This window comes from Lipotes vexillifer, unplaced genomic scaffold, assembly GCF_000442215.2.
Source record: "Lipotes vexillifer unplaced genomic scaffold, Lipotes_vexillifer_v1.1 scaffold13, whole genome shotgun sequence".
Classification (NCBI taxonomy): Eukaryota; Metazoa; Chordata; class Mammalia; order Artiodactyla; family Lipotidae; genus Lipotes; species Lipotes vexillifer.
Genome location: NW_006790761.1, coordinates 1,415,186 through 1,427,737, shown reverse-complemented (window position 1 = coordinate 1,427,737; position 12,552 = coordinate 1,415,186). Strand labels below are relative to the sequence as shown.

General features: G+C 41.6%; 2 protein-coding genes across 2 annotated transcripts in view; both read left to right on the top strand.

The window, feature by feature from the left end:
* The window catches only part of NSUN4 (NOP2/Sun RNA methyltransferase 4), a 33,347-nt gene extending 26,532 nt beyond the window's left edge, over nucleotides 1-6,815 (top strand). The window contains exon 6 of the mRNA XM_007463945.1: nucleotides 6,192-6,815. Coding sequence (XP_007464007.1) covers nucleotides 6,192-6,468 — 277 coding nt within the window. The 3' untranslated portion in view covers nucleotides 6,469-6,815. The remainder of the gene's footprint in view (nucleotides 1-6,191) is intronic.
* Nucleotides 5,931-12,552, top strand: part of FAAH (fatty acid amide hydrolase) — a 28,359-nt gene continuing 21,737 nt past the window's right edge. The window contains exons 1-3 of the mRNA XM_007463946.1: nucleotides 5,931-5,938; nucleotides 7,110-7,113; nucleotides 9,186-9,189. The gene's annotated coding sequence lies outside the window, so the exon portion shown is untranslated. The remainder of the gene's footprint in view (nucleotides 5,939-7,109; nucleotides 7,114-9,185; nucleotides 9,190-12,552) is intronic.

Genomic DNA, 12,552 nt, shown 5'->3' with positions numbered 1-12,552 from the left:
AGAATAACTGAGGCAGAAGAACAGATAAGTGATCTGGAAGACAGAATGGTGGAATTCACTGCCACAGAACATGATAAAGAAAAAAGAATGATAAGAAATGAAGACAGCCTAAGAGACCTCTGGGACAACATTAAACGCACCAACATTCGCATTATAGGGGTCCCAGAAGGAGTAGAGAGAGACAAAGGACCCGAGAAAATATTTGAAGAGATTATAGTTGAAAAATTCCCTAACATGGGAAAGGAAATAGCCACCCAAGTGCAGGTAGAGCAGAGAGTCCCAGGCAGGATAAACCCAAGGAGAAACATGCCGAGATACATAGTAATCAAATTGACAAAAATTAAAGACAAAGAAAAATTATTGAAAGCAACAAGGGAAAAATGACAAATAACATACAAGGGAACTCCCATAAGGTTAACAGCTAATTTCTAAGCAGAAACTACAAGCCAGAAGGGAGTGGCATGATATATTTAAAGTGATGAAAGGGAAGAACCTACAACCAAGATTACTCTACCTAGCAAGGATCTTATTCAGATTCGATGGAGAAATCAAACGCTTTACAGACAAGCAAAAGCTAAGAGAATTCAGCACCACCAAACCAGCTCTACAACAAATGCTAAAGAAACTTCTCTAAGTGGGAGATATAGGAGAAGAAAAGGACCTACAAGAACAAACCCAGAATAATAAAGAAAATGGTAATAGGAATACATATCGATAATTACCTTAAATGTGAATGGATTAAATGCTCCAACCAAAAGACACAGGCTCACTGAATGGATACAAAGACAAGGCCCACATATATGCTGTCTACAAGAGACCCACTTCAGACCTAGGGACACATACAGATTGAAAGTGAGGGGATGGAAAAAGATATTCCATGCAAATGGAAATCAAAGGAAAGCTGGAGTAGCAATACTCATATCAGATAAAATAGACTTTAAAATAAAGAATGTTATAAGAGACAAGGAATGACACTACATAATGATCAAGGGATCAATCCAACAAGGTGATATAACAATTATATATGCACCCAACCTAAGAGTCAATACATAAGGCAAGTGCTAACAGCTATAAAAGATGAAATCAACAGTAACACAATAATAGTGGGGGACTTTAACACCTCACATATTAATAAGGAGCTAATCAATGAATTTGGTAAAGTTGCAGGATACAAAATTAATGCACAGAAATCTCTTGCATTCCTATACACTAACAATGAAAGATCAGAAGGAGAAATTAAGGAGACAATCCCATTCACCACTGCAACAAAAAGAATAAAATACCTAGGAATAAACCTACCTAAGGAGGTAAAAGACCTGTACTCAGAAAACTATAAGACACTGATGAAAGAAACCAAAGATGACACAGGGAGAGATACACCATGTTCTTCCTTAATTAATAAGGAAACACAAGCTTTAAATGACACAGTAGACCAGATTTAATTGGTATTTATAGGACACTCCATCCATAAACAGCAGATTACACTTTCTTCTCAAGTGCACATGGAACATTCTCCATGATAGATGACATCTTGGGTCACAAATCAAGCCTTGGTAAATTTAACAAAATTGAAGCAAGCATCTTTTCCAACCACAATGCTATGAGATTAGAAATAAATTACAGGGAAAAAAACTGTAAAAAACACAAACACATGGAGGCTAAACAATATGTTACTAAATAACCAGGAGATCACTGAAGAAATCAAAGAGGAAATCAAAAAATACCTAGAGACAAGTGACAATGAAAACATGACAATCCAAAACCTGTGGGATGCAGCAAAAGCAGTTCCAAGAAGGAAGTTTATAGCAGCACAATCCTACCTCAAGAAACAAGAAAAGTCTCAAATAAACAATCTAACCTTACACCTAAAGGAACTAGAGAAAGAAGAACAAACAAAACCCAAGGTTAGTAGAAGGAAAGAAATCATGAAGATCAAAGCAGAAATAAATGAAATAGAAACAAAGAAAACAATAGCAAAGATCAATAAAACTAAAAGCTGGTTCTTTGAGAAAAACAAAATTGACAAACCATTAGCCAGACTCATCAAGAAAAAGAGGGAGAGGACTCAAATCAATAAAATTAGAAATGAAAAAGGAGAAGTTACAACAGACACCGCAGAAATACAAAGCATCCTAAGAGACTACTACAAGCAACTCTATGCCAATAAAATGGACAACCTGGAAGAAATGGACAAATTCTTAGAAAGGTATAACCTTCCAAGACTGAACCAGGAAGGAATAGAAAAACATGAACAGACCAATCACAAGTAATGAAATTGAAACTGTGATTAAAAATCCTTCAACAGGGACTTCCCTGGTGGTGCAGTGGTTAAGAATCTGCCTGCCAATGCAGGGGACACAAGTTTGAGCCCTGGTCTGGGAAGATCCCACATGCTGTGGAGCAACTAAGCCTGTGCGCCGTAACTACTGAGCCTGCGCTCTAGAGCCCACGAGCCACAACTACTGAGCCTGTGTGCCACAACTACTGAAGCCTGCGTGCCTAAAGCCTGTGCTCTCCAACAAGAGAAGCCACCATAATGAGAAGCCTGTGCACCGCAATGAAGAGTAGCCCCCACTTGCCGCAACTAGAGAAAGCCCGTGCGCAGCAACAAAGACCCAATGCAGCCAAAAAAATAAATTAATTAAAAAAAAATGACGAACAAAAGTCCAGGACCAGGTGGCTTCACAAGTGAATTCTATCAAACATTTAGAGAAGAGCTAACAGCTATCCTTCTCAAACTCTTCCAAAAAATTGCAGAGGGGGGAACACTCCCAAACTCATTCTATGAGGCCACCATCACCCTGATACCAAAACCAGACAAAGATACTACAAAAAAAGAAAATTACAGACCAATATCACTGATGAATATAGATGCAAAAATCCTCAACAAAATACTAGCAAACAGAATCCAACAACACATTAAAAGGATCATACACCATGATCAAGTGGGATTTATCCCAGGGATGCAAGGATTCTTCAATATATGCAAATCAATCAATGTGATACACCATATTAACAAATTGAAGAATAAAAACCATATGATCATCTCAATAGATGCAGAAAAAGCTTTTGACAAAATTCAACACCCATTTATGATAAAAACTCTCCAGAAAGTGGGCATAGAGGGAACCTACCTCAACATAATAAAGGCCATATATGACAAACCCACAGCAAACATCATTCTCAATGGTGAAAAACTGAAAGCATTTCCTCTAAGATCAGGAACAAGACAAGGATGTCCACTCTCACCACTATTATTCAACATAGTTTTGGAAGTCCTAGCCACGGCAATCAGAGAAGAAAAAGAAAATAAAGGAATACAAATTGGAAAAGAAGAAGTAAAACTGTCACTGTTTGCAGATGACATGATACTATACATAGATCATCCTAAAGATGCCACCAGAAAACTACTAGAGCTAATCAATGAATTTGGTAAAGTTGCAGGATACAAAATTAATGCACAGAAATCTCTTGCATTCCTATACACTAACAATGAAAGATCAGAAGGAGAAATTAAGGAGACAATCCCATTCACCACTGCAACAAAAAGAATAAAATACCTAGGAATAAACCTACCTAAGGAGGTAAAAGACCTGTACTCAGAAAACTGTAAGACACTGATGAAAGAAACCAAGATGACACAGGGAGAGATACACCGTGTTCTTGGATTGGAAGAGTCAATATTGTGAAAATGACTATACTACCGAAAGCAATCTACAGATTCAATGCAATCCCTATCAAATTACCAATGGCATTTTTTATAGAACTAGAGCAAAAAAATCTTAAAATTTGTATGGAGACACAAAAGACCCTGAATAGCCAAAGCAATCTTTTTCCTTGAGGGGAAAAAAGCAGAGCTGGAGGAATCAGACTCCCTGACTCCAGACTATACTACAAAGCTACAGTAATCAAGAGAATATGGTACTGGCACAAAAGCAGAAATATAGATCAATGGAATAGTATAGAAAGCCTAGAGATAAACCCACGCACCTATGGTCAACTAATCTATGACAAAGGAGGCAAGGATATACAATGGAGAAAAGACAGTGTCTTCAATAAGTGGGAAAACTGGGAAAACTGGACAGCTACATGTAAAAGAATGGAATTAGAACACTCCCTAACACCATACACAAAAATAAACTCAAAATCAATTAAAGACTTAAGTGTAAGGCCAGACACTATAAAACTCTTAGAGGGAAACATAGGAAGAACACTCTTTGACATAAATCACAGCAAGATCTTTTTTTGACCCACGTCCTAGAGTAATGAAAATAAACCCAAAAATAAACAAATGGGACCTAATGAAACTTAAAAGCTTTTGCACAGCAAAGGAAACTATAAACAAAACGAAAAGACAGCCCTCAGAATTGGAGAAAATATTTGCAAATGAATCAACAGACAAAGGATTAATCTCCAAAATATATAAACAGCTCATGCAGTTCAATGTTAAAAAAACAACCCAATCTGGATAGACCTAGAATCTGTCATACAGAGTGAAGTAAGTCAGAAAGAGAAGGACAAATACTGTATGCTAACACACATATATGGAATTTAAGAAAAAAAATGTTATGAAGAACCTAGGGGTAAGACAGGAATAAAGACACAGACCTACTGGAGAACGGACTTGAGGATATGGGGAGGGGGAAGGGTGAGCTGTGATAGGGCGAGAGAGAGACATGGACATATATATACTAACAAACATAAGGTAGATAGCCAGTGGGAAGCAGCCGTGTGGCACAGGGATACCAGCTCGGTCGGTGCTTTGTGACCACCTGGAGGGGTGGGATAGGGAGGGTTGGAGGGAGGGAGACGAAGAGGGAAGAGATATGGGAACATATGTATATGTATAACTGATTCACTTTGTTATAAAGCAGAAACTAACACACCATTGTAAAGCAATTATACCCCAATAAAGATGTTAAAAAAAAAAAAAAACCCAATCAAAAAATGGGCAGAAGACCTAAATAGAAATTTCTTCAAAGAAGACATACAGATGGCCAAGAGACACATGAAAAGCTGCTCCACGTCACTAATTATTAGAGAAATGCAAATCAAAACTACAGTGAGGTATCACCTCACACCGGTCAGAATGGGCATCGTTAGAAAATCTACAAACAGCAAATGCTGGAGAGGATGTGGAGAAAAGGGAACCCTCTTGCACTGTTGGTGGGAATGTAAACTGATACAGCCACTGTGGAGAACAGCATGGACGTTCATTAAAAAACTAAAAATAGAATTACTGTATGACCCAGCAATCCCACTGCTGGGCATATACCCAGAGAAAACCATAATTCCAAAAGACACATGCACCCCAGTGTTCATTGCAGCACTATTTACAATAGCCAGGTCATGGAAGCAACCTAAATGCTGACAGATGAATGGATAAAGAAGATGTGATACATATATATACAATGGAGTATTAGCCATAAAAAGGATCGAAATTGGGTCATTTGTAGAGTCATAGATGGACCTAGAGACTGTCATACAGAGTGAAGTAAGTCAGAAAGAGAAAAACAGTATATGCGTATATTAACTCATATGTGTGGAATCTAGAAAAATGGCACAGGTGAACTGGTTTGTAAGGCAGAAATAGAGACACAGATGTAGAGAACAAACGTACGGACACCAAGTGGGGAAAGCGACGGGGAGGGTGGTGGTGGTGATGGGATGAATTGGGAGACTGGGATTGACATATATATGCTAATATGTATAAAATAGGTAACTAATAAGAACCTTCTGTATAAAAAATAAATAAATAAAATTCAAAAAAAAGAAAAGACTGTGTGGTAGGACATGCATAGCAGGATGGGCTGCACAGATTCACTTTTACCTCTATGCTAGTCCCCATGTCAGTGAGTAGCACAATTTTGAAAAATAGTTACTGAGTTTAAGGCTCTGTAGAGCTGGGGTAGAGACTCAGTCCATAGGCAGCATCAGGGTTTGGTTTACAACCAGAGTCAAAGATCAGGGGACCATTTCAAGAGGACTTTTGGAGGAGAGCCCATGGAGTAAGGTTGGGTTGCTCTCAGCTTTGAGAACAACTTTCAGGTGGTGTCAGTGTGGAAGGCACTTCAGAGGCTAACACAGCTACCCATCCCACAATTCACTCCCCTATCCTTCCAGCTTCTTCTGATGCACTTCTACTTCTGGGAGGCTCACTAGTCACTGCTACTCTCTCTTTCTGGTTTCAGGGCTGGACTCCTTGCCACCAAACCAGGAGGCCATGTTGTCTATTCCACCTGCTCACTCTCACACTTACAGAATGAGTATGTGGTGCAAGGCACCATCGAGCTCCTGGCCAATCAATACGGCATCAAGGTTCATGTGGAAGACCTGACTCACTTCCGAAAGCTTTTCATGGACACATTTTCTTTCTTCCCATCCTGCCAGGTTGGGGAGCTGGTAATCCCAAACCTCATGGCCAATTTTGGGCCTGTGTACTTTTGCAAAATGTGTAGAATGACGTAGCATCACCCTGTTCCTGAAGTCCTGTTGTAAGAAGATAAAGGGTGTACTCTTGTGGAGAACAGTGGCAGAGATGCACTCTGGCCTATCTCCATCCCATTCATGTCTTTCTGTAGACAGTTTTCAGCAGTAGGAAGTAGAGTTTTTCTGTCCTGCTGTCCAATTGTGGAGCATCAGCACGTTTCTAACTCACTTATTACACCCCACTTCCGACCCCTACTCCCCATCTCTGAGCCTGTGCTAAAGGTTCCTGCCCCATTAGGGGCTTAGGAGGAGGAACCAGTGAGCAAGGCCACTCTTTAAGCTGTAAACTTGGGAAGAAGCATTTAGCCAATAAAATTGTTGAAGCTACATGGAGCTGGGGCTGTAGTTGGGGGGCCTCATGTCAGTCCAAGTAGTGTTAGTTCCTTTTGTACCCAGGTACCCAAAGCACAGGACCTCAGCCTGGTTACAGGCCTCTGGTTACAGAGCCCGTCTCACACTTGAGGTGAGTTCTGCATGATAAGTCTTGAGCAGCCAAAGGGCTTAAACAAGCCTACCAAGTTTCTCCATATGCCCCATGATCTAATTTAAGAAACAAGTAACTAAAATGTTAAGCCAGTGCATAATAATCTGCTTGCTTACTTTGAGAAAGCTCTCTTGAGCTGAGTAATTCCAGCCATCCCTCCTGCTGTCACCAGCTCTGCTTCCCAAATGTGGCTGGGAAGAGGTCTAGTGGCTCCAGTGGCTCCTGTGCTCTAGAGCCTGTGAGCCACAGCTACTGAGCCCACGTGCTACAACTACTGAAGCCCACGTGCCTAGAACCCATGCTCCGCAACAAGAGAAGCCACTGCAATGAGAAGCCCGGGCACCGCAATGAAGAGTGGCCCCCACTTGCTGCAACTAGAGAAAGCCCATGCATAGCAGCAAAGACCCAACACAGCCAAAAATAAATAAATTTTTAAAAATTAAAAAAAAAAAATGTTCATAGCAGCCCTGGTCACAAAAGCAAGCCCAAATGCCCATGAGAGTGGACAAATAAAATGGAATATTCACACAATGGAATATTATACAGGTGTCAGAACAAATGAGCTACAATAACACATAACAATATGAATGATTCTTAGCAAAAATATGTTAAATGAAAAGTTTAGTCCCAAAGATTAAATGTAGCATGATGTCCTTTAAAAATAAAACTTTATTCTTTTTTGTTGTTATTTACATACGATATAATTTATCAATTTTAAATGTACCATTTAAATGAATTTTGATAATTCATTGTAGTAGTATATAGCCATCATCACCATCAAAATATAGAAAATAATTCCATCTTCTAAAAAGTTTCCTTGTGCTCCTTTGCACTTAATCCCCTTCTCCCACTCCTGGTCCCAGGTAATCACTAATCTGCTTTCTGTCACTATAGTTTTGCCTATTCTAGAATTTCACATTATGGAAGAGAGAGTTGATCTACAGCTGGATTGCAAAGGCTGTGTCTTTATCTGGATGTCTGTTTTTTCACCCTTGGCCGAGGTAAGGGCCTTGGTATTTCTAATGTGCTGTTTAAATCTGAAGCTCCCCTGACTCCCAAGGTCACTTTCTTTACTGATGGTTTACAGCTGGCCTAACTAATCACATGTGTGTGGCTTGACTACATGGCCAGAGTAGCATAAAAAAGATCTGAGCTCTCCCACAGCCAAGATTCCCCACACAGATCATGGAGATTCAATCCAAAGATAGAGTACTTTGCTTCACATCCTTGCTAATACTTGGTATTATAAATTTTAAACTTCACATCCTGTCCCAATGCATTATGGCTTTGCTGCTTCCTTCACCAAGACACAGTGTCTCTTTCCTCACCCCTTGAATCTGGGCTGACTGTATGATTTGCTTTGACCAGTTAAATTTGGTGGAATGAATGTTGTGTAAATTCTAAGCTTAGGCCTCAAGAGGCCTTGCAGCTTTCACTCTCACCTTGGAACTTTTCTACTGCCATGTGAAGAAGCCTAGGCTAGCTGCTGGAGACATGTGATGGACACCAAGCTAAGACCTTCTAACCTCAATTAAGTGGTTAAATGGCCCAAACTGCATGAGTGACTCCAGTCAAGACTAGCTTAGCTTGCTGATTCCCAGAATCATGAGTAAATAAAATGGTCGTTTTTAAACCGCTGAGTTTTGGGGGTGGTTTGTTACACAGCAACAAATAATTGACACGTGTGGAAAACCCAAATCTGACTGTCATTTACCTGCTTACAATCCTTTGTTCTCTCTGCACTGCCTGCAGGATCAAGTCCAAACTCTGCCCTGGCCCCTGGTTGTTGATTCTATCTCTACTATCCCCCAATGCTCCCTTCTCTCACAAGTTCTTTGTGTATCCCAAGCATAACGTGTCCCCTGGTGCCTCTGTATCATGACACATTGTCTTCTCTGTCTAAATGCCCTTTTCTCTCTGTTCGTGCTAGCCCAGATTTCCACCTCCTCCAGGAAGCTTTCTCTGATTTTCTAAAGCAGACTGCGTTGTTCCCTTTTCTGTGCTTCCCCAGCCCTCTGTATATATTATGAATATAACACTTCCCTTGTGTGCTTTCTCTCCTCACCCCATCCCCAAACTGAGAATTATTCGGGACAGGAAGCTAGTATCTTGCATCTCTAACCCCCCAGCACCAATGTGTTTGGTACATAAAAGGCATGAGTACAGACTGAGTATCTCATATGTGCTAGGCCTCATCCAAGATACTAGAGAGAGGGGTGGTCAGAATGGACAAGGTCTTTGTTCTCAAGGGATGTACAATCTAGTGGGCAAGAAAGATAAGAAATTACAGATGAATTACAACTAAATTACAAGTGAGCAAAGTACTGAGAGAAGTGTACAGTGTGTATACCTGGGAGACCTAACGTAGCCTGGAGGGAGACACGTTCAAACAGACCTGGGGATGAGGAGGCGGTAGATTAGTGAGGCAGAGGAGGAGGTTGTGTGTGTGTGAGGGCTGTCCTCCAGCAGAGATAACAGGCTGTGTGACTGAAGCTCCTGAGGCAGGAGAGATAGACTCCGGGACCTGAAAGAGGTCTAGTATGTTGCAATACAGAGAGAAGGGGACGCTTGTGAAATATGAGGTCAGAGAACAGGCGGAAGTCAACTGCACCAGGGCTGGCAGGCTCTGAAGGAGTGAGTACTTGGAGTAATTGGAAGCCAATGCAGGAGTTTTAAGCTGGAAAGTGACCTGATCAGATTTCCATGGGCCTCCCACTGGGAGTATGGTTATCAATAGCATTTGCTGAATGAGGAAGTTAAATAACTGATTCAACAGAAAATGCTTCTGAAGGTCATTCCAATACTTAAGCTTCCTCAGCCCTCCCCTGTCTGAGTAAAAGGGAGCTGTTGAATTCCCTGCTGTTCAGACTGAAGTTTGAGGTGACCCACTAGGAGGCACACTGGCAAAGTCAGGTGTACCTGGGAGGGTGACCAGGATGGAGAGGAAACTGAAAGTTCCATCCTGGGAAGAACTGGGAGCATTAAGCCAGGAGACAGCTGTTCTCTTGCTCTCTATACATTCCCTGCTCGACCAGTGCCTGCTTCACCTGCACCCTACTCATCTGACTGACCTTCCTACCTGCTTGCCCCAGGCCCTACCTAATGATTGTTCCAACTTTAGCCACCGTGATAGCTTATCATAGGGGTAGTGAGAGGTGTGCCCTTCTGCTGGTTTCCCTGGTAACCAATAAGCCAACCTAACATCAATTCCCCCTATAACTGGTAACCTACACCTACCCCTGGGAGTGAAGACTGCCACCAAGTCTGGCCCCGCCAAGTCCAGCCCTGCTGCAGAGGGGTTTTGCTCCAGGACCTTGCACAGACATGTAAGCTCCCTCTATCCATTATCTGCTGATGTCTCTGTTGCTGAAAAAGAGAGAGAGAGTGAGAGAGAGAGAAAGAGAGAGTGAGAGAATGAGAGAGACAGAAGAGAGAGAGAGAGAATGAGAGATGCCTGTATCTAAATAGGACTGTTCTGAGGCAGGGGGTGCAGGTGTGTTTTGAGTGTCTCCAGAGTCAGTAGAGCTGGGGTCATAGAAGAAAGTTGTAGTGTGCCAGATTGCAGATCAATAGAAAACCTTTAAACTAGTGCTTTCTGGACTGTGGTTCACAACCATAATTCATTCGTGGTCATGGAATCAATTTTGTGCGTATGGTAGGCATTAGGATTTTTCAGAGATAGCTAGTTAGTTACTCCTCTTCCTGAAGGAAAAGTTACCCCTCTTCCTCAGAAGAGTTGCCTTCCCCACTGCCTCTGTAGTTGGGCATGGCTACGTGACTTGCTTTATGAAATATTAGTAGAAGTGGTGTCTTTCTTCCACATTTCTGGATGGAAGCGTTGAGAGTGAACATCAGGTTTGCCATGTCATTCCCACTACAGTGACCATGGAAACATATGTTGAGATGGAACTTACATCAGCCTGAGTGCCCAAGTGACTTTGTTGAGCAGAACCCCCTGTGGACCTGCATTAGACATGGGGTGAGAGTGAAAAATAACTGCCATGTTCAGCCTCTGAGAGTTTGTGTTGTTACTGAAGTATAACTTGGTCTCTCTCTCTTTTCTCCTCTTTTTTTTTTTGGCTGCGAGGCTTGCGGGAACTTAGTTCCCCCACCAGGGATTGAACCCGGGCCCTCAGCAGTGAAAGCAAGGAGTCCTAACTACTGGACCACCAGGGAAGTCCCTACCTTGGTCTCTTTTGACCTATCCAGCAGGCATGGATCAGCTCCTTATTTATTTTCTTATTGATTTTTTTAAAATCAAAGTATAGTTGACTTACGATCTTGTGTTAGTTTCACGTATACAACAAAGTGATTCAGATATGTATATATACACACATATATGTACATAATACTTTTTTTGATTATTTTTCATTATAGGTTATTACAAGATATTGAATATAGTTTCCTGTACTATACAGTAAATCCTTGTTACTTATCTATTTTATGTATATTTTTAACAAAAGGGAATAGAATAGAAAATATCAGATGCAAACCAATCTATAGTGACAGCAGATCAGTGGTTGCCTAGGGAAGGCTAGATTACACAGGACCATGAGGAAACTTTTGGGGATGATAGATGTCTTGATGGTGGTAATGATTTTACATGTATATACATATGTAAAAAACTCATGGTACTGTATACTTTAAATATGTGCAGTTTATTGTGCACCAGTTATATCTCAAAGCTATAAGACATATGCATAGAAAACAACACATTTTAAAAGATCATATACAAACAAAAAGATAGGCATTAAACAAATTATGAGTTGCTTATGGGTGGAGGGAGGATAAGATTGGGGAGCAAAGATAAAAAATAAACAGATAAGGCTTCCCTGGTGGCGCAGTGGTTGAGAGTCCGCCTGCCGATGCAGGGGACACAGGTTCGTGCCCCGGTCTGGGAAGATCCCACATGCCACGGAGCAGCTGGTCCCGTGAGCCATGGCTGCTGAGCCTGCGCGTCCGGAGCCTGTGCTCCACAACGGGAGAGGCCACAACAGTGAGAGGCCCGCGTACCGCAAAAAAAAAAAAAACCCAAAAAACCCCAGATAATATATGAGAGGGGCTTGGATGGATTAATGATGATAATGTCCTGGGAACTGAGGGGTATGATGAATTCAATCCCTCTGCACCTGATGGGATAAATGGATGAATGAACAAACTATTAGTCAAGAAAGGTGGCTGGTCGTATGCCTTCTTGAGTTGTGTTGGTCTTACCTCCCAGGAGGCTTTTCCCCTGACTCAAGAGGGTTGACTGGTCAGGAGATGGAATGTGACCAAGAAGTGGGCAGGTAGGCTGGGACTCCTACAATGTCACTGTCCCTTTCTCTTTTTTCCCTTCCTTGTCTGTTCTAGGGGACCAGAGTCACACAGTTCCTCTTCGTTCTGTTCCTTGCAAGCCCTGATTCCCTTAGTGGTTGCCCTTCCCAAACTGGGGCACTTCATTTAGAGAGTATTTCATCAGACTCGAACCTGGACTGTTATTTTATTTATTGAAGGCGGCAGGGAACAGCCCCAAAGTCACAGCAGTTCCAAAACAGTACTCTGTATATTCCCAAGACTGTCCTCACTGCCCATTCCTG